The 26,125-nt window shown below is 36.0% G+C and overlaps 1 protein-coding gene across 8 annotated transcripts in view; it reads right to left on the bottom strand.

Moving 5' to 3' along the window:
- PHF3 (PHD finger protein 3) overlaps window positions 1-26,125 on the bottom strand; it is a 106,613-nt gene that overhangs the window by 27,622 nt on the left and 52,866 nt on the right. For 7 of the 8 annotated variants that reach the window (XM_082404948.1, XM_082404950.1, XM_082404952.1 and 4 more), the window contains 6 exons: window positions 15,381-17,133; window positions 9,452-9,761; window positions 6,708-6,891; window positions 3,732-3,879; window positions 3,493-3,649; window positions 2,129-2,245 (listed from right to left, as the gene is read on the bottom strand). In XM_082404948.1, the coding sequence (XP_082261074.1) occupies window positions 2,129-2,245; window positions 3,493-3,649; window positions 3,732-3,879; window positions 6,708-6,891; window positions 9,452-9,761; window positions 15,381-17,133 (2,669 nt within the window). The remainder of the gene's footprint in view (window positions 1-2,128; window positions 2,246-3,492; window positions 3,650-3,731; window positions 3,880-6,707; window positions 6,892-9,451; window positions 9,762-15,380; window positions 17,134-26,125) is intronic. The other variant, XM_082404955.1, reaches the window with a different exon arrangement.

Below are 26,125 nucleotides of genomic sequence, written 5' to 3'. Positions count from 1 at the left end.
CAGAAATATAGATCAATGGAACAGGATAGAAAGCCCAGAGATAAACCCACGCACAGATGGTCACCTTATCTTTGATAAAGGAGGCAAGAATATACAGTGGAGAAAAGACAGCCTCTTCAATAAGTGGTGCTGGGAAAACCAGACAGCTGTATGTAAAAGAGTAAAATTAGAACACTTCCTAACACCATACACAAAAATAAACTCAAAATGGATTAAAGACCTAAATGTAAGGCCAGACACTATTAAACTCTTAGAGGAAAACCCTGGCAGAACACTCTTTGACATACATCACAGCAAAATCCTTTGTGACCCACCTCCTAGAGAAATGGAAATAAAAACAAAAATAAACAAATGGGACCTAATGAAACTTAAAAGCTTTTGCACAGCAAAGGAAACCATGAACAAGATGAAAAGACAACCCTCAGAATGGGAGAAAGTATTTGCAAATGAAGCAACTGACAAAGAATTAATCTCCAAAATATACAAGCAGCTCATGCAGGTCGATATCAAAAAAACAAACAAACCAATCCAAAAATGGGCAGAAGACCTAAATAGACATTTCTCCAAAGAAGATATACAGAATGCCAACAAGCACATGAAAGAATGCTCAACATCACTAATCATTACAGAAATGCAAATCAAAACTACAGTGAGATATCATCTCACAGTGGTCAGAATGGCCATCAACCAAAAATCTACAAACAATAAGTGCTGGAGATGGTGTGGAGAAAAGGGAACCCTCTTGCACTGCTGGTGGGAATGTAAATTGACACAGCCACTATGGAGAACAGTATGGAGGTTCCTTAAAAAACTAAAAATAAAACTACCATACAACCCAGCAATCCCACTACTGGGCATATACCCTGAGAAAACCATAATTCAAAAAGAGTCATGTACCACAATGTTTATTGCAGCTCTATTTACAATAGCCAAGACATGGAAGCAACCTAAGTGTCCATCGACAGATGAATGGATAAAGATGTGGCACATATATACAATGGAATATTACTCAGCCATAAAAAAAAGAAATTGAGTTATTTGTAGTGAGGTGGATGGACCTAGAGTCTGTCATACAGAGTGAAGTAAGTCAGAAAGAGAAAAACAAATACTGTATGCTAACACATATATATGGAATCTAAAAAAAAAAAAAATGGTTCTGAAGAACCTAGGGGCATGACAGGAATAAAGACGCAGATGTAGAGAATGGACTTGAGGACATGGGGAAGTGGAAGGGTAAGCTGGGACGAAGTGAGAGAGTGGCATGGACATATATATACTACCAAATGTAAAACAGATAGCTAGTGGGAAGCAGCCGCACAGCACAGGGAGATCAGCTCGGTGCTCTGTGACCACCTAGATGGGTCGGATAGGGAGGGTGGGAGGGAGACGCAAGAGGGAGGAGATATAGGGATGTATGTATACGTATAGCAGACTCACTCTGTTATACAGCAGAAACTTAACACACCATTGTAAAGCAATTATACTCCAATAAAGATGTTAAAAAAAATGCAATACAGTGCACGTACTACATATGTTATATAACACACCAGTTAGGTCTGGGACAGCACTACTTAACTATACACAAGGTATTTCTGTGAATATAAACATTCATACATGATACTTCAGGGTCACATTTTATCAATAAATTGTTAAGGAAAAATAAAGCCCTTATTCTTGAAAACTTTTGGCATTTGAAAATGAATATTAAAGGACTATAAACCTATAAAATTTTCATTCTGACTTAACCTGGCTCCACAAATTACCAATATTCATAAAACCTTCAAACTATGCTTTTGAAACATGCAAATGTAAGAAAAGATACACCTATTCTCCCATCCTTCTGATTTACAAACTATAAGGTAATTATGTAAGTTGATAATTGGAGGAAATGAGAAAAAAGCAGAAGAGGTCAGGAAAAATCAACAACAAAAAATTTAAGACTAGGCTAATGGAGGATCCGTAACAAAAAACCACAGAACTAAGAGTCTGCTGCTGTGCACTCTGAGGGGGTTACTACCTCTGTGTGTATCGTTTTTCTCTATGGCTGAAAAAATATGTTTTGATATAGACAAACACATATTCATAGGTATTTTGATAGAGACAAACACATATTTATAGATAATCTTACATGTCTATTTTCTCTTCGTCTCCAAGCAGCTAACTCTTTAGAAGCTAGTTCTTCTGGACTCATTCTTATAAGGTGATCAGGGGTTACTTCTCCTTTTAGCACTTTTTTAAATAATATCTGGAGGTATTTAAAAATGGGAAGGAAAGGAGAGAAAAACATTTTTAAAAGAACGAAGAGCTGCTGTATAGAAACTTGTAATAAACGAAGATGAAATTTTGAAACCTAATTTACAAATGTTTAATGATTCACGTATTACCTCCTGCAAAGAGAATAAATGACAGCCTTGTGTTCTGGAAAGTTAGCATCTAAGGTAGCTAAATACACATTTTGTATAAAAACCAAGACATAATGGAGAAGCATGTATGGTGAAGTCATTACAACACCTTTGCAAAGTTGTATTAAGTCTTCCCAGGGACACACACTGTCACAATAGCCAACCCATGACTGTATAGTAGATACTGCATAAAAGAACTTCACTGAATGTGATGTCTTTCATATTTTTAAGATTTCATATGTTTAAATCCTAACAGGCTTAGAGGGGACTCCAGAGCAAAGAACCAACTGTAAGAAAAAACCTGAAGGATTAAATATTTACTTGAAGAAAAGCTTTCAGATTATGTAATTTAAAAAGTATCTGATCCCCTGCACCATGATGGCAGATTGTACAATGTAGATTTTTCTTACGTAGCTGTTAGCATACTTCAAGAAAATACCTCATATCACACACTACGGCAAATACCATTACACAAACTGACAAACTGCTATCACTCATGTGAAAACGTTGTAAAACTTAAACAAATGTGTAAGGAGTTTGCATCTACACCCACAGCTTTCAGATTTCCTCTAAGTCCCAGGAAGAGATTAAGGATTCAATTAGAGTTTACTCCACTGCTAAAAGATTCTTAGAACTAGTCATATTTAAATTAATAACAATATTTTAAAACAGCTTTCATTTTTACCAAAATATAAATTATTTTCTTAAGCAGTGTATCTCTATTTTCAAATTTACATCAGAAGTATTAAATACATAGTGTTACAAATTTTGGTTTAACAGTGTTTTTGAAGAATACATATGAATGATTTTTTTAATAAACTGGATTAAACAAGGGACATAAAGGAAAGAAAACTCACATCAATCGAGTTAAGATAGATTTAGTATTTTATATTTTAATAGACATTGCATAACACTAGTCACCACTGTGCAGAATTCATAACTCAGTTCAGTAGCAAAAGACTTTACTAAAACTACTGGTCTCACTTCAAGAAATAAATTATAGATCTATTGTATGAAAATCATAAATCCCTATGTATTAATTAGGAAAGTCGGAAGCATAAAGATCCAGACATGAACAAAACATACTTACATTGTTTTTAGGATCTTTCAGATTGAACATCAAACTTCTATATTTGTTCTTATATTTAGCATCTGTGTCCCGAAAAAAAGAGAAAAGCTCTTTTTCAATTTTTGTGGCAACTTTTGCTGCCTTTTCCTCTGGTACCTTCAAATTTGAGTCTGTAAGTCTTAAAATTAGAATAATTCAATTATTTTCCAAATACATGAAGCGTATATTATTCAATCTTCTACAATAGCAACACGTGTTACCTTTTCATAAGAATATCTTTGAGAGAATGCCGGACGCTCTGTCGGATCTGGTCTGTGGAAGGCTTGGAGGCAAGAGCTGCCGGAGGATGTGCACCAGGAGGGCCCTTTTCAGTTTTCTTCTTCTTTGTCTCTTGCTTCTCATGAGCACCTAATTTAAATAAATATCAAAACTCACTAAATTGCTTTTAAAAAGATATTTTCCTTTTTAATGCATAATATAAGTTGACTGATTAAAAATCACTATTTTAAAATCATAAGATCAGACTCCATATTCCACACTGAAATATTCCTGACATTGAAATTCTAATCTATGTATGATGACAGATGATAACTTATTGTGGTGGGTCACTGTGCAATATATACATATATCAAATCATTACACTGTACCACTGAAACTAATGTTATATGTCAATTATACCTCAATAAGAAAAAAAAGTTCTAAATGAATTTTAATTAGAAATTAAGTGAGTAAAAAGTGGCCCTAATGCTATAAAATGTATATACCCCTTTCCCATATTAGATAATGGTTTTTAGAGCTACTTTTCATATATATATATAATATATATACCTGTAAAAAAATATTTAGAAAAATTGATCTGAACTTATTAGGTGTGCAGATAATGTAATGTCCTTACTAATACCACAAAATTGATGTATCTCCTCTGGTTTTAAAACAATTGTGTTAATCTGAATGTTAAGCTTTTCAAATGATTTTTCATTCCATCATTACTAATTTATGCACATCTTCAGAATCTCAATGTCCTACAAACTCCTCATTCCAACAATTCTTAAATCGATCATTTTTTTATCATTCATGTCCTCACTTTCCCACACAGCCAACTTTGGCCAGGGAGCCCAACACCTACCATTCCATTGCAGCCTGAACATCTTAATTCTCTCTCCTTTAAACACCTGCATTGGCGAAAGCCACAACCTGGTGAAAGCTAACTTTTACCCTTCACCCAAATAGCCTACAAACAGCTGAAGGTAACTGGAGAGAGTAAGCACTGGTGCTGACAGATCTCACTTTAAATTTACAACCACAAATCTCAAGTAGAGAGCTCAATCTGCCACCCTAATCCTATTAAACTGTCCTAGTAAATTTGCTCTCCCACTTTCCAAAAGTGTATTTTATGCTTTTTCTCCTTTCTTCTCAAACCAATAATACCTCCAACTTCGACCTCATTTGATTTTCTCACTTCATATTTCACTGAGGAAGCAAAAGCAGTGTCAGCTATTTTCCCATCACCAAACCTACTAACGTACCTCATGTGTCCCCGCTCCTTCCACATGCAGCTTTCCCTACTGTTACAATGCATCAGCCGTCCTTTCCTATGACCAACCCCTCCAGGAGAATCCTATTTCCCTCTGATCTCTTCTTCTTTGAACCTCAACTATCGCCTCTCTCTCTCTCCCACATCATCTAATTCTCTCGCTACTGGATCATTCCCATTAGTCTTACAAACATGCTATAATATCTCCTTAAAGAGATATCCTGACCTCATATCCACCTCTAGCCACTACACCATTTCTGTTCCCTTTAACAGCAAAATTCCTTGAAAGAGTTATTCATAATCACTATCTCCAGTTCCTCACCCACCATCCTTCCATACGCCACTGTAATTGGCTTTTGTCCCCACTGCTCCACCAAAACAGCTGTCTAGACAGCATTTGACACAACTGATCATAACCTCCTTCTTGGAACTTCACCTGGCTTCCAGGCCACCATGGTCTTAGTTCTCTTACCTCAAAGGCCATCTCTTAGTCTCCTTTGCTGGATCCTCTCTCCCTCCCAAGTTCTAAATGCTGATGCACCCCAAGGTCTCTGCTTCTGCCCCTTCATCGTCAAACTCTCTCTGTAGCTCTTTATATCTAAGTGCATGATTTAAAATAACACCTATGCACTGATAAACCCCAAATTTATATACCATTGCCCAAAGTCGACTCATCACCCAAAAATTTACTCAAAACATCTCCACTTGGATCTCTAATACCCATCTCAAAGTTAAAATACCCATATTTTTCAATTTTCCTCCCCAATCTCTTTCTCATCTCTGCAAATAGCACCAACACTGATCTAATCATCTGCTAAGACTCTTCCTTCCTTCACCTACCTACACCTAATCCATCAGCAAGTTCTGATGGATTAAGTCTACTATAAAATATATCTGAATCTGATCACTTCCCTCACTGTACCTCTGTTCCAAGCTACCACTCTTTCTTTCCTAGGATACAGCTAAAGACTCCTAACCAGTCTACTCTCCTCCTCTCCTATCCTCCTACAGTCCAGTCTCCACAGAAAACCACAGCGAGCCATCACTCTCTTGTACAAATTCCTCTAAAGGTTCCCCATTATATTGAGAACAACAACAACAAAAAACTCCTGTCATGGCCTCAAAGTTCCTACATAATTTTGTCTAAACTCACCTTCCGCCACCATTCTATCCCTTGTGTATTACATTCTAATCATTGCACAGTGATTTTCTTGCTCCTCAAATGCAGAGACTATCTCCACCTCAAAGCCTTCAGCTTGGCTGTGCCCTCTATAGATTCCTTCCTCCCAAACAACTCTGTATCCCTTTAGATTCCACAGCACATTACCGCCTCCATTCTCTCTGAAACAAACTCCCCCCACTCTCCTTGACCTTGACTCTCTATCCCATTACTCAACTTTTTCTTTATAGTGCCTAAAATTCTCTAAAAATAGCACACCATTTTATCTGTCTACCCATTATCTGTCATTTCCCATTGGTATTTAAGTGCCATGAGGGCAGGGGCCTTATCTTACTAAGTTCATTAGTACTTCCCCAGAATTTGGACCAATAATTCTTATTTCAAGTAGGGTCAATCACCTGAACTATTTTTCTTGCCTTTAAAATGTAAAAGTTTTTAAATTTCCCTAAATATACTAACTGAAAGTGTATGAAATAAAATATAAATACATTAGTATATAATAATTTCTAGTATTCTTACTACCTGGTTTTGAAGCTTTTTCTCCTGTGCAAATAACAGTTGTAGACTCTTTTGTTATTTTTTCACTTTTTTCTTCTGAGGATCTCCGAGGTAAAACTGGTTGTCCCATCTTTCGAAGAGGAGCTAGCTGCCATTTTTTAATTTCACTATCCCTACAGTCTGATGAGTTTTTGCCTTCACCAGACTCCTAGGAAAAATAGAATTTAATTCATTAGAATGAAAACTACTAAACTATCTTTAAATACAAAGCAAGCCTCCTGAGCATGTGGATGAAAAAAATTAAACCTAATTAGTATGACAACCTATTAAGATATCAAACATATTCCACTCTTTAGCCCAATAACTGTTTTTTGAAGATACATAAAACTCAATTAACTGCAAAAAGGACCTTCACCGTTTCATCCAAAATCCATTTGTTAAGCACCTATTTTCTGCAGAACACATAATAGTCTGTAAAGGGGAACTAAAAAACATTGAGAAATAATGGCATTAGAAAGAAAATTAGGTATAAGATAGTAAGAGTTCTCTTCGTCGGCTGCAGATATGAAAAAAAGGGGGGGGGGAATTGTGGAGAAATCAATTATCTGTATTTTTTACAACTTTCTAGAACAAATGAAGTCACATTTACCTATAAATGTATCAAATTCTCAGTGTACCTACTGGCAATTTTAACTCCTATAAGGTAGAACCATCAGGACACCTATTATTTTTGTCCTAATTATAACCCACAAAGAACTACAAATGAAACCAGAATTCTGAGACCCTTGGGAGTTAATTAATCACATCATACCAGACTTCCCTGGTGGGGAAGTGGTTAAAAATCCGCCTGCCAATATGCAGGGGACACGGGTTCGAGCCCTGGTCCGGGAAGATCCCACATGCCGCGGAGCAACTAAGCCCGTGTGCCACAACTACTGAAGCCCATGAGCCTAGAGCCCGTGCTCCACAAGAGAAGCCACTGCAATGAGAAGCCCACACACCACAATGAAGAGTAGCCCCCGCTCGCCCCAACTAGAGAAAAGCCCGCACACAGCAACGAAGACCCAACGCAGTCAAAAAATAAATAAATAAAATTTATAAAAAAAAAAAAATCACATCATACCAGTGAGAAGAATACTTGTGTATAGAAATATAATCATAGTTTTTAAGAAGACAGAGTATATACAAAAAATCGATTTTCTCTAGACTGAGAATCCTATAATTTTTTATTTACTTGTTTATTTTCTACCTCTCTAACTAGACTTACTTGAGAGCAGGATCATTTGTCAATCAGTCATACATACTCAAATCTGGTACCATGCTTGGCACACAATAGGAACTCAATAAATGGTTCAACATAAAATCTAGGGATAAGAAGTGATATTTAAAAAGCAGATTACATCAACTAAAATCAGACTAGTCAAATAAGATTCAACAGTTCAGTATCAAAAAGAAAAGAAAAGCAGTAATCACTTGGCTCATGTATTTATTTACAATATCAGACTAACCTCGGTTCCTTTTCTGATACAGAGACTGGATAGAGGGGTTTCTCAAAACATTCACAATGTTAATGTTTTATAACGTCTTTTTAGACAAGATGGAGATAACTCAACTGAATGACAAAACAATGAGCTATATTTCTGAATGGCCAAGAAATTGTACCCAAGAAATGATGATTAAAAGTTAACAGAACCTTTCCAAAGGCTTGCTATAAACTGTTTTCAATGGCACGCTCAGTTCTATATTATCAATTACTTTGGTGCTAATCAAATCAACAGAAAAATAGTAAATATCAGAAGGACATAATCTGATTCTCAGAAAGTCTTGGCAGACAGAAAACGTTGGATGCCACAAGGATTTGGCAAACTGGAACTTAATCCAGATTTGTCACGTAAGGAGTGTCCCAAGAACTGAGTTTGTAAATAATGGAGACGGTTTTAGAGAAAACATGCTTATGTTCTTCAATCTGAATGGTCGAATTAAAATATTTCCAAGGTTCCTAATTTATGTTCGTTGTGTTTTGGAATATTATACTTGACCATCCACATATATTTGTTGCCAGTGCTTCCTCCCTAGCACTACCTACAAGAATAACAAATCAATGATTAGAAAAATCATAGGAAATAAAAAAGTAGACAATGAAAATAAAATTTAATCAGATAAAGTGCTGTGTCCTTTGTACATTTCTCCTGTAATTGACTGAATATCTTGAAATTTCTATTTAGAAAATACTTTAAGAAGGTAGTCGAAAATGTAAGATGAGGGAAAACTGACAACTTTTTAAAAGGCCACATTTTAAGAGGAACATTATGAGATATGGGTTCCAAGCAAATATTGGAACAAAAATCAAAAGAACTAAGATTACTTTTCCTTACAGAGAGAACTCTTCCACTTGAAAATAATAATGCCAAATGTGGTTTTATGGATTCATAGATATTTACGGACTGAAAAGCTTTTTAGAAAAACTTCTCAGCAAGCACAATTTATACCTACCACCACAAAGCCTCACACACATTCTACCACAGAAAATCCAAGTACCAAACTAGAGACTAAAAATAGCACAAAAAACTGTAAGAAATAAGATCTGCATATTTTGAAGATGTCACTACCTGGTTTCACCAAGACTGACAAAACATTTTAAGTAAAAACCCATTTCTACGGAAAAATAAATGTGCAAATGTACACAACAGTGAAATCTAAAGAGAAATTTCAAATTCGCAGTCAGCCCAAGTTCTTAAATAAAAAGAATGCATTAATTAGAGGCTCACCCGTTTCAAAATTTTGACCTTGTGCTTCACTGTATCATCTATATATTTGGTTTTGTCATTTGTTGTAGTGTGCTTTGATAACCCAAGCTTTTCATATTCCATTGCTTTATCTTCACTATGGACTTCAACTTTAGCCTGGTTTCCCAAAATATCTGGATCTACTATTTCAGTCTTTTTATCTTCTTCGGCACAACATTTCACACACACATATTCTTTGTCTTCCTCTCCCATTTGCTGTGCTTGAGAAAGACTTAACCCAACACAATCACCATGAAACCAGTCATCACATCTCCCACAGCCAACCATAAACCTGGAAAGAAAAAAAAAAAGAACACTTTGATTCGATACATTTTCTTAAAAACCAATGCTGAGTGAGCCTAAATTGAATTTTTAATATTTTTCCAGTATTTTGCATGTTTTCTGTCTTTACCCATTCTATCAGTTCAACATGGAGTTTCCAAAGAACATTCTATGAAAATGGATCTTTTAAGAAGTAAAACATTTCCCCTCTAGTATGAGTGAGAAAATACTGGGGGGGAGGTGGACACACAAGGATAAAAATAAAGGGCAACTGACCTTTGTCAGCATACTGTACAGAATAACAACGTATAGAATAACAGTATTTCTCCACTGAGAAGGGCGATAAGCTGTGATAATCTGATCACAGACAACCTATCAAAGTTACAACTACTTTTACCACAAAGACCTGAAATCATACATAAAATTGGAGTCACTTATCCAACTAATCATTTTAAATAACAAAGAGAAAAACCAGATGCAACAAAAATGCAACTCAAAAACTAACATAGTGGAGCCTCACAAATTGTTCCTTATTAACCACCTTAACTATATATATATAACTATTCTTTGAGCTCAAAATATTCTGGTTCATGGTGTCACAATGATTTAGCTGAAGGATCTTTTTATGTACTTCTAAGCATGGGCTTCCTTACTTCTTGACCTTGTACTTTAGATAATAAACTTGTTTTCCCAAATAATGACCAAATTATATCAACATGAAGATATTACTATTCAGGGTGAATTTTTTTTTAAATTTCCAAACACTCTCCTTATATTTTCCCTTTACTGCATTTTATCTAAGAAATAATTTCACTAACCAATGAAAAAGTCCAAGGACAGATTTATGACTCTAAAAAGTTTGTTTTTCTAACTTAGAAAGAATATCTGTAATTATTTTAGAATAAAATAGCAAAACAGATATATAAACAGCAATTTGAGGGTGAAATTACCTTTTTCACATACTTTTCAACCCATTATTAAGAAAATGACAAAGCTCACTTAATCATGTTTAACATTTTCCTTTTCTTCAGGTTAGTAATTCATGGTATGTTTGAAAGATTTAGGAGAATTTAAGTATATTCTTTAATGATCTAAAGACTTTGTGCTGATTTCAGTAATAGTGGCACAAGCAACAGTGACAAAAGTCCTTTTAAAAACCTATCGTCCAACAGGAAGATGTTAAAGGTAATATACTGTGTGATATGGCCAACCCTCTCTAAATATACCAGTGGTCCTGTTTTAATGTAGAAACTGTAAGAATCAGAATGCTGAGTTTCAAACCTTACAGGATGTCTTGAAAAAGTCATGCCAAATACCCCACCCCCCCAATTGCAGACCACTCTATTCTTCTTCCTCTCTCATGTGCCTTTCCACTGTGGACCAACCACTGCCGTGCACCAAGGAAACTTGACTTCTTCATGTCTACAATTCACCATTCTTTACCCTAACTGGCGAGGCTTGTGCTAGCTTTTCCAGATAAGTCGTCATTTCCTCAATGGTTCATTTTAAAACTTAAAACAAATTCATTAAAAAAAAAAAACACCTCATGCCTTAAGTAAAAATAAATAAAAATACAGAATATTTTGGATTCACAGCTCTAGTGAGAAAACTTTCCAACAATGTGGTATTTGTCTGCAAGACAGAAATGGTTTCTCTAGGTTTGGGAGACTTTAGATGGGTCCATGCATGTTTCAGTGATACAGATCATACAGCCAACAGAAAAATACTAAGTTTGAAAAATACAGATACTTAAAAGCTCTTCTATTTCAGATTGCAAAGTTGTAAGAACTCCTATTTCTTGAAAGCAACTATCTAAGCTGAATTCTTTTGAAATACTGAAGGAAAGCTAATGTGATTTCCCATCTCAGCTATATTAATAATTTCTTCAAAGCAAGCCTGTAATAGTTTCAATAGGACACATACTATGACCATGGCTATGCTTTTGCCCCAAATCCAAATCGAACAAACCTATTAGGAAACTTCAAGTCTTTATTCAACCAGGAGAGAGTCATTTTATGATGTGGAATGTATTCATTATATCACCATGCCCCAAGTTTATTTATGGAAATGTCTCCTAAGAAGCTCTGAAACACAAAACTACAGTGCCATCCAGACATATCTTAATAATAAAATTTTAGATTTTATATAAAAATAATGCAGTTAAAATCTTGAGAAATCAAAACAAAAAATGACATTGATAAAAATAATTACATGCCCTAGAGGTAAATGTAATTGATTCACTTGAAAGTGAAACTGGAAAATTTCAAAAAAGGAAATATTACCAGTATTACGAACTTTATTAACCATATATATTTTTTTTAAGTGGCCTATCACAAAAATAGAAGATACACTGTCTTCCGTTTTCATATTACTCCTCATGGCTTAAAAAGGGAGAGGGAGTATGGATCAAATAGCTAACATAATTACCCTCCCATTTTCTGCTCTGTCCTTGAAGTTCTGATTACCAAAAGGCAAAATCACTCAAAGGTAAGACTATAACCCGGGTGTTAAATATTTCACTAAAAAAAATTAATGTGTGGTAAAAGATTAACTCTGAATTAACTGGACCAAGTCAGCATGAAATCAGTTAAATGGAAAAGTTCAGAAATATTTGTTTTGTTCTCCTACTGTTATACATTCATACACAAAATTTTAAATCCTACTATAATTTAAACCTAATTTAAAATGTAATCTTAATTCTAATCTTTTTGGCACAAACCAAAATATATTCTTAGAAAATTTTCAAGTTTCTTCAAAGTAAACCACAAAAGCAACATTGAGAATTCCTGTTCTTAAAAAGTCATGTCACAAATTCACTAACAATGGAGCTGTTACAAGATGAACCATTAAGTTCTGATAAGTGGTTCCTTTAAGTAACAACTAAGACTGTATTACTGTGAATGTATATGTACTCACTCTTTTCTAGGGTAAAATGATTTTATTCCACATAAACATTAAATCATTGTTTTTGTCACTAACAATCTAATCTGCAGAGAAAAGTACTTTTCTATCAAACTCTTAAACTCCTGAGAAAAACCAGAATCACTTTCTCTAAGAGAAAATTTCCTTCTCAGAAAAAGGTTTCTTGTTTGAGTACAAAGCTATGACTCCATTACGCTAAGGATATTTTTTTGTTTCTAAATTTCATCCAATGAACTAATCTCCTACAACTGGGCAAGAAAGTGAAACTGAAGATACAAATGTCATCTGGAGAGGTAGGGAAATACTAGAAACTACAAGATAGGTATTATGAAAAGACTAAGACTTCTTCCTTCCAAAATGCCAACTGACTTATGTTTAAAAGACGTTCAAAGGTAAGTTTTTAAAAAAGTATTAAATAGTCTGGCTTTTAAAGTAATAAATATACCTTAGCTACAAGGCTGAATCAGGAAAATAAATGGAAGCCAAAACAACAGCATGAAGTGTAAACTGGGAGGCAGTCAATGCCTACTGTCTTTAGGATGCATACAGAAGTCGCTTATGGTCAAATATTACATTTGGCCATGCCATGAATGAATCGGTATTTAAAAATATAATTTCCAACTGGAAGCACATATAGGAAGCTAACCTCAGTTGCAATACATGTAAAATGCTGAAGAGTTATAATCTTTACAGAAGTAAATTTGTCACAAGTGCTAAAAAAATGTCGTATTAACAAATAGCTTTCAATGAATGTAGCTGGCGCATGAGATCAAAGATACGGAAGAAAGTTATTTCCACGTATGTCCTTCCTAATAAATTCATATTCTTACACATGGATTAAACTAGGAAAATTACATGCTACATGACAGGTGCATTTTTTGAGTAACCTCAATATATACAAGCAGAGTGCATCAAAGAAGTAGTGAAGGCTAGTTAATATGTAAAGAAAAAAACAATCAATTACTTAGGCTTCTTTATTCACAAAATTGAATGTGAAATGCTGCTTCCAAAATTGATAGTTTCCAGTATTATTACATATTATTCATGTCGATTACATAGGGTAAACTCAAAATCCCTACACATCTAATATTCTAAGTCATTTTCCAGACTGGGGCAAAGAAACTCTAGGTTTTATAGGTTAGATCCAAAAGGCAGCCTTAGGTAAAAAACAATGGGACTTAACAATCTTCATTTTAGGAAAATAACTGATATTGGTGAAGTGACAGTCATCATTCAAAAGCCTGGGCAAACTCCTGAGGACCATGCCATCATAACAGAAGTTTATCTCCAAAAAAGTTACATTATAACATGTCTTCCAACTCTAGGCCAGTTTCATTTCAGAAACTCATTCAGTTTAAGGCTCCTATTTCATACTCTGACAACATGTCAGTATGATGGTTTTTAGAAGATGCTGGCAAAGAAAAGAGGGCTAACTTAAAAAAGCACTTACAAGGACCATCTAGCCCTTAATTCTCTTAGGCCCACTTTAGAATATTTGAATAAGGTGTTTTAAACAAAAAAGCATAAACAGCACAAAAGTGAGGGCAAGTGTAGCACTATATTCAAACAAGTCACAAGTTTTAAAAACTGGAATATGCTGTTATAAAGTAACCACTGACACTAAAAATAGGCCATGGGCTGAATCACAAATGAAAAAACCCCTTGACATAAAAGTTATTTTTTACAGAATAGCCCCAAGAACTCCCAACCACACCCTCCATACCAAAATAATGTGTTACAATGCACTGCACTAAACTGTCCCTCCCTAAAGAGTTTCATTTTCATGTAATCTAATTGTGCTGGGAAATCGTTCTAATATTTACTTTCATGAGTAAAGATAATATTACAATGTGCAAGTTACAATGTTCTTTTATCATATCAATGTTGATAGAAGTTCCAACAGCAATCTCAACACTTGAACAGGATAATCTTGTAGCTGGAAACTCCACTTCACCTCTTGTTCTCTTTTTCTCAAAAAGCTAGCAAATAAAAAATACATGGGCGGGGAGGGTGGCAGTGTCATAAAACTATAGAATACTGAATCCTAAGGAAAGAATGACAACGGCAGTGCTACAAAATCACTTCCTAAAAGATTAGAATTCACAAGAAACCCAAATCACTAGAACATTCAGAAACAAAATACATGTTTCACTCCATTCCATGTTACATACAAAATTCCCCTGTGTCATTTAACAGTTGTTTTAGCTATCAAATTTCATTCTAAGGTCACGTTTGATAGTTATGAAGTAGTGGTATTAAGTCATAGTAAGTGTGCTTCATTTGAAAGTATATATATAGAATTTCCATTATGCCCTTCACAATTTATTACTAGTTCTTCTCAAGCCAAACAAAATAATATATAACTTACAGACCCAAAGCACTGTAACAATTTTCTGATTTTTTTTTTAAGATGCAATGACTAAATTACACTAACTGGTTACAATGATAAAACATTTCCATATATACCAGCTTCTGGTCAGACTATGCGTTTTGAAGTTTCTAGGACGGCATATTTGTAAATTCAGTGGCTCCATCTTACTATCATATATCCAGGATTGATGAGGGGTTTCTGTTTGTGCAAAAGTCTTTGTATGTTAAATAATCTCTTTCTATAAAAAGTTCTCACACTAATCCGACCCTAAAAAAAAGCAATTTCTCTTTAATGTACGTATCACATATACATACACACCCACACCCACACACACACCTGTTGCCATGCGGTTTTTTGCAAAACCCACACTGCTTGCTGGGAGTCCAGACATATTTGCTCTCAAATGAAGAGCTATGATCTGAGCCTTCCCGTCTTACAGTAGCTATATTATCTGGGATGAACAACGGTGGCTCATCCAAAGGAAAACTTCTGCTGCTTCTTCTCTGACGGGGTTGTAGGCTCTTCTCAGGTTTTTTCAATTTCAATTTATCCTCTTCCTTAAAATGTTCTACACCACCTGTGTGCTCAAGCTCTTCCTTCACATGACTACTGGTTCTCGCTGCTGGAGCCGGCGGCTGGGGCTTATGGCACTGCTTCTGGCTGGAATGCAGCAAGTGCCCAGTTTGTGCAGCAGGATGAGGCTCTTTTGAGCAACCAGGGTGACCGAGAGGCTTTTCACTCAAAGAATGAGTCAAGGGTTTGGAAATCTGTACTAAATTTTGATCTTGTGATATCTTTCTGAATACAGAATGAGCCTGATTTTTCACAGATTTAACCCCAGAATTGCAACTCTGAAACTTTGAATCCTTATCAACTTGTTTCTTTCTCACTTTGACTGGCCTATGAAAATTTTGCTTAGATTCTGATTCATCAGCATTTCGCTTCACACTTTTGACATTAACTTTAGTTATGTTATGCATTAATTCATGCTTTGCTCCAACAACTTTTTTCCGAGTATCTGTGGTCATGGTTTGCTTAGAATGAATTACAGGTTTTGTGTGTTTGGGTTTTATGTTTTTTGACTCTAAGCAAGAAACACTATTTGACTGGCTGTCTCTGTCATCCTGAAGGTTTGCTGTTTCATGAGACTCCATTTTAATACTTTCAACAATATTCAACTGTTTTGAATTTTGGTCAGGTGCATCACCAATAGCATTTTCTAAAATATTACTTTCTGGTTCAAAAGCACTAGTATTAACCACCTCTAAGTTTGATTTATTAAATCTGGTGCCCTCCAACTGCTTATCATTAGACTCTGTGTCTTTACAATAAGCCATTTCCATTTTACTTCTTTGAAGGGAGTTCTCAGCTTTATCAGCAACTTCCACGCTATCTTTCAATTCCAAACTACATTCATTTACTTCATCCCCAGAACCAGACAAACTGACGAGGTTCTTTTCTTTCTCATTTGGGTTTGTACAAGCAGCATTGCCAGAGAAAGCAACGGAAGATGCAGGTTCCTCACTGACACTGTCATCTTCGTGGGGTAATTTTATTGTCTCCTTTGATTCTTGTTCAACTTCTCCTTCTGCCTTCATTTCTTCAACAACAGTCCCATCCATTTTACTTGAAGTGGAATCGTTCCGTTCATGTTCTTCTTTATCTGAGAACTTAAACAATGGGCTAATAGTCTTGGCTTTCCGTTCCATCAGAGTTTCATTTTTCTTCTCTTCAATACTAACACAAGTCTCTGAAAGGAGTGGACAGTTTGACTCGTGAGATGGCACATCTGCTTCTGCCTGGTTATTACTCTTCTGCTCAGAATCTAACCCAGCTCCATCCTTCACGTCAAGACAAGACGGAACTGCGGCTCCGATGGGTCCACTGTGTCGGCGGCTCCTCCTGCTCTCTTTCTGGTGCTCGCGTTTCGGTGACTCGCCAACTTCTTCTTTCATCTGACACCTTTCTTGTTGTTTCACCCCTGCTTTAGGGGCAGACACAGTCTTCCCTGATGCCTTTTTTGTGCTATTTAAAGGTGCTGCATTTGAACGCTTGGCAATAGTGCTCTGTCGCAAACTTCTTATTTGTTCTATCACAAGGGAAAAAAATAAATAAAAAAAACTTAGTTATTTTGCCATGTGTTTTTATTTCAACGCAATTTAGAATACATCACTTCTTTATTCTGAGCTATAAAATTTATTTTCCCATTTCAAAGAAAATGTACTGACATCTACTCATGATGATGGTTACATTTTTTATTCACTTATCAAAGTTCTATAATTCTGGGGCAGAAAATAATCTGTATAAAATTCAGACTGATATTATACTTTACAGTAAGAAATATTTTCATCAAGCTTCTTTTCTATGAAAGTAAGCTGGGGGTAAAATCAATGAGGTTCCTTGATATTACTACCCATCTTAAAGCAAGGCTGTCATACAGTTGTAAACATTAAATACCTTTAAGTATATAAAACCAAACAAATTCGGGTGCCAATAAAATCTGAACTAAACCACCTATCACAAACAGGATCTGTGTGAGTTTCAAAGCACAGCCTCAAAAGAACTCTAATGTCTTTATGAATGTGCTTCCCTTATATCTCCATTTTAGCCTTCAAGCTATTGCTTGAATAGCTTGAATATTTTAAGAAATGAAATATACACTAGAGTACTAGACACAGATCAACAAAAAAAGAAATTATAATTAAAGAGATTTAAACCAAGAAAATGTATCATAAGGGAAAATGCGGAAAGTATGAAAGTAATTTAATAAAGCTTCCCACTTGCAACAATGCTCCTAACAAAGAATCCACTAACTGAGACTTTCCTCCTTTCCCTAGCTGGATACATCCCCAAGGGAAAAAGAAACACAAAGTGAAAAGAAATTGGAAAGAAAGCTAAATAATTCACTAAGAAAAAATAATAATAATAATTCACTAAGTAAAAACACAACCCACAAACTGAAATACAAAATAAGAAGCTATATCCAAGCCTATGCATATCCAATACCTCTGAATCAACTGTATGAAAACTGAACATCACAAATTTTTAAAAAGTCTCCTTCCTTTTTAATGCAAAACGCTACTATGCACCAGTATTTAGAACATTTTCCTAATTTGTCACGTATCACTGAACCTGAACTGTGAAACTCTTACAGACGGTGTCACAGGTCCTCCTCATTTGTCTCTAACAGTCCTGGTTGATGCTTGCAGTCATGACACTCAAAAGTGTCCCCATTTGGACAATAAATTACACGGTCATCCTATTTTAGAGACCCTTTCTAATTCCCCAGGACTCGGCACAATATTTGGTCATCAGGTAAGTACCCAACAACTTTAAAAACTTACTTAGTAGATCATGAACCACTCATGCTCAGCTATATAACATTTTAAAATAACTAAAATTTTAACAGTTTGTTATTAATATTTAGATAATTTTTAAAGCTCTGAAGACAGCCTGTAATAATTTATAGCTCTACTATATTTATATGCCCTGAAATAAAATAAATGAAGAACTTTTAACACCCATTACGTAAGTGGTTGATAAATGAATAGCACATTCAACTGTGAAGGTATTCAAATAAAAAATTGTTTTCCAATAGTAATTGATTAACTGACAAAAGATAAAGTAACTCTTTCTCCTCTAACTATAAACTGCCTTAGTTTGAAGCCGGGCGGTGTACGCCAAACATTACCATTATTTGTCTATAATGTTCATTCTACTCTTTTTGTTTCTCAAAGTCACAAATATATACCAAATAATCAATTTTTTTAAAAACTGAGGAAAAGATGAAGAAGTAAATATATGCATCTGAGCTAATAATCCACTTCTCAAAACCGCACATTAAAGCTATACAAAAGCTATGAATCTAAAAGGAAAGAAAGGACCAATGCCTAAGAATTTAATGAACCATGCCTGTGTAGTGAAGGCACCATTAAAATCCAAAAGGAGGGGTTTCAGAGAGCTTCTGAATGGTGAAGTAGAACACCTCCACGTGCCACAGTGCTTGCAGGGCTCCCAGCTCCAAGAGGACTGAAGTTTCTTTGTTCTTGACCTAACCCTATGAATCTCTTCATCTGGCTGTTGGTTCCTGTGCTTTAACATCCTCTGTAATAAACCACTCATCTGAAAGTTTTGCTGGACATTGGTTTCTACTCTGACAGTTATTTTCCCTCAGCACATGACAAATGACAGTCAACTGCTTCCCGGCTTCCATTCTTGCTATTAATAAGGCACCTCTCAGTGTAACTGCCGTTCATTTTTTTGCCGTGTGGCTGACAGGGTCTTGGTGCTCCGGCCGGGTGTCAGGCCTGTGCCTCTAAGATGGGAGAGCCAAGTTCAGAACACTGGTCCACCAGAGACCTCCGGGCTCCATGTAATATCAAATGGCAAAAGATCTCCCAGAGATCTCCATCTCAACTCTAAAACCCAGCTCCACTTAACGACCAGCAAGCTACAGTGCTGGACACCCGACGCCAAACAACTAGCAAGACAGGAACACAACCCCACCCATTAGCAGAGAGGCTGCCTAAAATCATATGAAGTTCAGACACCCCAAAACACACCACCTGACGAGGTCCTGCCCAACAGAAAGACAAGATCTAGACTCATCCACCAGAACACAGGCACAAGTATCCTCCACCAGGAAGCCTACACAACCCACTGAACCAATCTTAGCCACTGGCGGCAGACACCAAAAACAACGGGAACTACGAACCTGCAGCCAGTGAAAACGAGACCCCAAACACAGTAAGTTAAGCAAAATGAGAAGACAGAGAAACCCACGGCAGATGAAGGAGCAAGGTAAAAACCCACCAGACCAAACAAATGAAGAGGAAATAGGCAGTCTACGTGAAAAACAATTCAGAGTAATGATAGTAAAGATGATCCAAAATCTTGAAAATAGAATGGAGAAAACACAAGAAACGTTTGACAAGGAACTAGAAAAACTAAAGAGCAAACAAACAATGATGAACAACACAATAAATGAAATTTAAAATTCTCTAGAAGGAATCAATACCAGAATAACTGAAGCAGAACGGATAAGTAACCTGGAAGATAAAATAGTGTAAATAACTACTGCAGAGCAAAATAAAGAAAAAAGAACAAAAAGAACTGAGGACAGTCTCAGAGACCTCTGGGACATTAAACGCACCAACACTCAAATTATAGGGGTCCCACAAGAAAAAGAGAAAAAAGAAAGGGACTAAGAAAATATTTCAAGAGATTATAGTTGAAAACTTCCCTAATGTGGGAAAGGACACAGTCAATCAAGCCCAGGAAGCGAAGAGAGTCCCATACAGGAAAAATCCAAGGAGAAACACGCCAAAACACATATTAATCAAACCACCAAAAATTAAATACAAAGAAAAAATATTAAAAGCAGCAAGGGAAAACAACAAATAACATACAAGGGACTCCCCATAAGTTTAACAGCTGATCTTTCAACACAAATTCTGCAAGCCAGAAGCGAGTGGCAGGACATATTTAAAGCGATGAAAGGGAAAAACCTACAACCAGGATTACTCTACCCAGCAAGGATCTCATTCAGATTTGGCGGAGAAATTAAAACCTTTACAGACAAGCAAAACCTAAGAGAATTCAGCACCACCAAACCAGCTTTACAACGAATGCTAAAGGAACTTCTCTAGGCAGGAAACACAAGAGAATGAAAAGACCTACAATAACAAACCCAAAACAATTAAGAAAAAGGTAATAGGAACATACATACCGATAATTACCTTAAATGTAAATGGATTAAATGCTCCAGCCAAAAGACACAGACTGGCTGAAAGGATACAAAAACAAGACCCGGATAATGTTGTCTAAAAGAGACCCACTTCAGACCTAGGGACACATACAGACTGAAAGTGAGGGGATGGAAAAAGAAATTCCATGCAAATGGAAATCAAGAGGAAGCTGGAGTAGCAATTCTCACGTCAGACAAAATAGACTCTAAAATAAAGACTATTACAAGAGATAAAGAAGGACACTACATAATGATCAAGGGATCAATCCAAGAAAAAGACATAACAATTGTAAATATTTATGCACCCAACAGAGGAGCACCTCAATACATAAGGCAAATGCTAACAGCCATAAAAGGGGAAATCGACAGTAACACAATCATAGTAGGGGACTTTAACACCCCATTTTCACCAGTGGACAGATCATCCAAAATGAAAATAAATAAGGAAACACAAGCTTTAAATGATACATTAAACAAGATGGACTTAATTGATATTTATAGAACATTCCATCCAAAAACAACAGAATACACTTTCTTCTCAGGTGCTCATGGAACATTCTCCAGGATAGATCGTATCTTGGTTCACAAATCAAGCCTTGGTAAATTTAAGAAAATTGAAATCGTATCAAGTATCTTCTCCGACCACAATGCTATGAGACTAGATATCAATTATAGGAAAAAATCTGTAAAAAAATACAAACACATGGAGGCTAAACAACACACTACTTAATAACCAAGAGATCACTGAAGAAATCAAAGAGGAAATCAAAAAATACCTAGAAACAAATGACAATGAAAACACGATGACCCAAAACCTACGGGATGCAGCAAAAGCAGTTCTAAGAGGGAAGTTTATAGCAATACAATCCTACCTCAAGAAACAAGAAACATCTCAAATAAACAACCTAACCTTACACCTAAAGCAATTAGAGAAAGAAGAACAAAAAAACACAAAGTTAGGAGAAGGAAAAAAATCATAAAGATCAGAACAGAAGTAAACGAAAAAGAAATGAAGGAAACGATAGGAAAGATCAATAAGCTAAAAGCAGGTTCTTTGAAAAGATAAACAAAATTGATAAACCATTACCCAGACTCATCAAGAAAAAAAGGGAGAAGACTCAAATCAATAGAATTAGAAATGAAAAAGGAGAAGTAACAACTGACACTGCAGAAATACAAACGATCATGAGAGATTACTACAAGCAACTCTATGCCAATAAAATGGACAACCTGGAAGAAATGGACAAATTCTTAGAAATGCACAACGTGCTGCGACTGAACAGGAAGAAATAGAAAATATGAACAGACCAATCACAAGCACTGAAATTGAAACTGTGATTAAAAATCTTCCAACAAACAAAAGCCCAGGACCAGATGGCTTCACAGGCAAATTCGATCAAACATTCAGAGAAGAGCTAACACCTATCATTCTCAAACTCTTCCAAAATATTGCAGAGGGAGGAACACTCCCTAACTCATTCTACGAGGCCACCATCACCCTGATACCAAAACCAGACAAAGATGTCACAAAGAAAGAAAACTACAGGCCAGTATCACTGATGAACACAGATGCAAAAATTCTCAACAAAACACTAGCAAACACAATCCAACAGCACATTAAAAGGATCATACACCATGATCAAGTGGGGTTTATTCCAGGAATGCAAGGATTCTTCAATATATGCAAATCAATCAATGTGATACACCATATTAACAAACTGAAGGAGAAAAACCATATGATCATCCCAATAGATGCAGAGAAAGCTTTCGACAAAATTCAACACCCATTTATGATAAAAGCCCTGCAGAAAGTAGGCATAGAGGGAACTTTCCTCAACATAATAAAGGCCATATATGACAAACCCACAGCCAACATTGTCCTCAATGGTGAAAAACTGAAACCATTTCCACTAAGATCAGGAACAAGACAAGGTTGCCCACTCTCACCACTATTATTCAACATAGTTTTGGAAGTGTTAGCCACAGCAATCAGAGAAGAAAAAGAAATAAAAGGAATCCAAATCGGAAAAGAAGAAGTAAAGCTGTCACTGTTTGCAGATGACATGATGCTATACATAGAGAATCCTAAACATGCTACCAGAAAACTCCTAGAGCTAATCAATGAATTTGGTAAAGTAGCAGGATACACAATTAATGCACAGAAAGAAATCTCTTGCATTTCTATACACTAATGACGAAAAATCTGAAAGTGAAATTAAGAAAACACTCCCGTTTACCATTGCAACAAAAAGAATAAAATATCTAGGAATAAACCTACCTAAGGAGAAAAGAGACCTGTATGCATAAAATTATAAGACACTGATGAAAGAAATTAAAGATGATACAAATAGATGGAGAGATATACCATGTTCTTGGATTGGAAGAATCAACATTGTGAAAATGATTCTACTACACAAAGCAATCTACAGAGTCAATGCAATCCCTATCAAACTACCACTGGCATTTTTCACAGAACTAGAACAAAAAATTTCACAATTTGTATGGAAACACAAAAGACCCCGAATAGCCAAAGCAATCTTGAGAACGAAAAATGGAGCTGGAGGAATCAGGCTCCCCGACTTCAGACTATACTAAAAAGGCACAGTAATCAAGACAGAATGGTACTGGCACAAAAACAGAAATATAGATCAATGAACAGGATGGAAAACCCAGAGATAAACCCACACACATATGGTCACCTTATCTTTGATAAAGGAGGCAAGAATATACAATGGAGAAAAGACAGCCTCTTCAATAAGTGGTGCTGGGAAAACTGGACAGCTACATGTAAAAGAATGAAATGAGAACACTCCCTAACACCATACACAAAAATAAACTCAAAGTGGATTAAAGACCTAAGTGTAAGGGCAGACACTATCAAACTCTTAGAGGAAAACATAGGCAGAACACTCTATGACGTAAATAACAGCAAGATCCTTTGTGACCCACCTCCTAGAGAAATGGAAATAGAAACAAAAATAAACAAATGGGACCTAATGCAACTTAAAAGCTTTTGCACAGCAAAGGAAACCATAAACAAGACCAAAAGACAACCCTCAGAATGGGAGAAAATATTTGCAAATGAAGCAACTGACAAAGGATTAATCTCCAAGATTTACAAGCAGCTCATGCAGCTCAATAACAAGAAAACAAACAACCCAATCCAAAAATGGGCAGAAGACCTAAATAGACATTTCTCCAAAGAAGACATACAGATTGCCAACAAACACATGAAAGAATGCTCATCACTAATTATTAGAGAAATGCAAATCAAAACTACAATGAGGTATCACCTCACACCAGTCAGAATGGCCATCACCAAAACATCTGCAATAAATGCTGGAGAGGGTGTGGAGAAAAGGGAACCCTCGTGCACTGTTGGTGGGAATGTAAATTGGTACAGCCACTATGGAGAACAGTATGCAGGTTCCTTAAAAAACTAAAAATAGAACTACCTACCATACAACCCAGCAATCCCACTACTGAGCATATACCCTGAGAAAACCAAAATTCAAATAGAGTCACGTACCACAATGTTCACTGCAGCTCTATTTACAATAGCCAGGACATGGAAGCAACCTAAGTGTTCATCGACAGATGAATGGATAAAGAAGCTGGAATATTAGTCAGCCATAAAAAGAAACAAAATCGAGTTATTTGTAGTGAGGTGGATGGATCTAGAATTTGTCATACAGAGTGAAGTCAGAAAGAGAAAAGCAAATACCATATGCTAACACATGTATATGGAATCTAAAACAAAAAACAAAAAAAATGAAGAACCTAGGTTCAGGACAGGAATAAAGATGCGGATGTACAGAACAGACTTGAGAACATGGGGAGGGGGAAGGGTAAGCTGGGAGGAACTGAGAGAGTGGCATGGACTTATATATACTACCAAATGTAACATAGATAGCTAGTGGGAAGCAGCCGCATAGCACAGGGAGATCAGCTCGATTCTTTGTGACCACCTAGAGGGGTGGGATAGGGAGGGTGGGAGGGAGATGCAAAAGGAAGGACATATGGGGACATATGTATATGTACAGCTGATTCACTTTGTTATACAGCAGAAACTAACACACCATTGCAAAGCAGTTATACTCCCAATAAAGATGTTTAAAAAAATTTTTTTAATTTAAAAAGTAAAACAAAAGGAAAGAAAGGGCAGGAGAAGAGAAAACACTGATGATTTTGGAAGCCAAACAAAAGATGATCAAGCAGTAACTGATGCAGGACATCCAAAAAAAGATAAACAGTAATCTGGCACTGGTGGCCAAACCAATACCATTAACACCTCAAAAGGCTTAGGAACTGGTGATCCCAGATAATTCTAAAGTAGGGAGGAAGGCAGGCAGTTAAAATGAGGATGAGTCGAAAGCTGTTTAAAAAGCAGTCAGACCCCGAGCTCCCTCGCCCCTACTCCATCCATTGGGCAACTGCCCTTCCCAGGTCCTAATCGAAGACTGGAGGCTTACTCTTTGGGGAGTGTAAAAACAGAGTTTCTAGACTAAGGAACATCCAGCATAGATAAGAGTAGCAGTAAAGTACACTGAAATCTGTAAGATTATGTGTATTTGTATGTACTGAAAGATGAGATGCCCCCATCAGCTTCCCTCAAGGGCTCCCATGATATGCTAACAATCTAACAAGCCTAAAGTCTAACAACAGGGATTCCTCCAGAAAGTAACACAGCCAGATTACCATACAGTGATGCTCACAGCTGACAAAACATTAAACCATCAATGATCAGACATTTAGCAAAGTCTCTTAACATGAAAGACAGAACCAAAAAAAAAAAGAAAAAAAGACTAAAAAACCTTTAAAACACCGTGAGTATCTTACGAAAGACAACATAAGATACTGCATGCATGAAACAAGACCAGAATGCTACAAAAAGGACTATTCCCGGAACAAAAAAAGAACATTCAGAATTTGATGAAAAAGTTGAAGGATAAACATGAGAAAATTTCAGCAAGTAGAGGAAGAATACAGAGGTGGAAAGATGAAGAAAATGGAAGAGCCAGTCCCTGCTATCTAATACTTGAATAACAGGAGTTCCAGGAAGCAAGAGTTGACAAAATAAAGAGGAAAATAATCAATGAAATAATTCAAGACATTTTCCCAGAACTGAAAACAGAGCATCACTTTCAAATTTCTGAGGAAAAACAATTTCCAACCTTGAATTCTATGTTCAATCAGACCATGATTCCAATGTGAGAACATATTAAATACATTTGCAAACATACAAGGTTTCAAAAATATATATCCATACTCCTTTTTCTCACAAAAGTACTAGAAGAGGTATGTCACCAAAACGAAGGAGATACTTCAAGGAAAA

The sequence above is a fragment of the Balaenoptera borealis genome, assembly GCF_965194805.1.
Source record: "Balaenoptera borealis genome assembly, chromosome: 9".
Taxonomy (NCBI): domain Eukaryota; kingdom Metazoa; phylum Chordata; class Mammalia; order Artiodactyla; family Balaenopteridae; genus Balaenoptera; species Balaenoptera borealis.
The sequence above is the reverse complement of the archived record's forward strand: the minus strand, read 5'-3'. Positions and strand labels throughout refer to the sequence as shown.